Raw genomic sequence first — 1,180 nt, forward strand, 5'->3', positions numbered from 1 at the left:
GTCGTGTGGAAATGAGCCATATCGCGACAACCTGGATTTGTCCGGGTTGCACCATCTGGTGACAAGTTGTGTGATGTTATCCATTACACACATTTAGTCTGGTTACCCTAGAATCGATTTCATGGACGCGGGTTCACAAGATGGATATTCTTCAAGAAATCATGGGTTTGCGGAGGGGCGGAAATGCCGGATAAACCCCTGAAATTTAATTCAACTGACAACCATTGAAACCATCCCCACAATCAGATTGGCGATGGGCTCAACGCTGCCGACGGGGCCAAGGAGGTGCACGAACCCGGCAGGTCGAACGACGGTCTAGGACGCCAAGAAGGAACCAACAACCGAGCACACGTTCGAGAGCCACACGTACGCACAGAGTACGTCATCCTTGTCTTCCTCGACAAGATCTCAATGAAGGCGACGACCGACATATACTTCCCCGACCGCGACGCCAAAGGACGCGAGTTGGTTCGAGCGACGATCTCGTCGTGGGGCCAACATGCGTCGCTCGAGCATCACGTTCTTCGCAGCCCATCATGTACCGGCATCCCCGCAACTACCGGCCGCATTGCAAAGTACTGGCGAACGAGGTCGAGGGCCAGATCGTGGCCTGGGTCCTGGAGATGCGTAGCGACGGCGTTCCCGTGACGCACCTCATGGTGCACTTGAAGGCGAAAGAGGTCGCGTCCGACCACGTTTTGTATCTTTCACATAGATTTGCTTTTTGTACGGGAGCGCATTTGCAAAACACAGCGAAACACTTAGCTCGTGCAGTCGAGGTTCTCCGGTTGAGTCCCCTCGGAACTTGATACCGGCCCTGTTTTTGCTCTGCTGATGATCGCGACCCAAAACCACCCATATCACGATTAACTTGATTTCACTATGACCTCACAGTGGTATCGGGAGGAAGGACGCCACATTTTCGTCAAATTCGGATGTCGCACAGCGTCCATGAAATCGATTCTAGGGTACCGGTACAGTGTATAATGCATGTTTCTTCGGTTGCACCAAGATCACGTTGCCGATCGTGCTGCACCGCTCCAGTCCGCCGCCTCAGTCGCAGGCGTCTCTTGAGAACCTCAACAAACTGCGTAGCTTTGCCGCCGACCGCGTCACCCGAAAGGACTTCCTCTCGTCCAGTGCCTCACCCGCGGCCATAAGCGTCGTTGGCGACGACAGA

General features: G+C 54.2%; 1 protein-coding gene across 1 annotated transcript; it reads left to right on the forward strand.

The window, feature by feature from the left end:
- Positions 1-536: 536 nt before the first annotated feature.
- On the forward strand, positions 537-792 carry SDRG_04555 (hypothetical protein; the record flags this gene model as incomplete). Its single annotated transcript, XM_008610230.1, has 2 exons — positions 537-695; positions 766-792. The coding sequence occupies 2 exons, from the start codon at positions 537-539 to the stop codon at positions 790-792; spliced, it is 186 nt and encodes a 61-aa protein (XP_008608452.1).
- Positions 793-1,180: the final 388 nt, after the last annotated feature.

This window comes from Saprolegnia diclina (assembly GCF_000281045.1).
Source record: "Saprolegnia diclina VS20 unplaced genomic scaffold supercont1.11, whole genome shotgun sequence".
NCBI classification, from domain to species: domain Eukaryota; phylum Oomycota; class Saprolegniomycetes; order Saprolegniales; family Saprolegniaceae; genus Saprolegnia; species Saprolegnia diclina.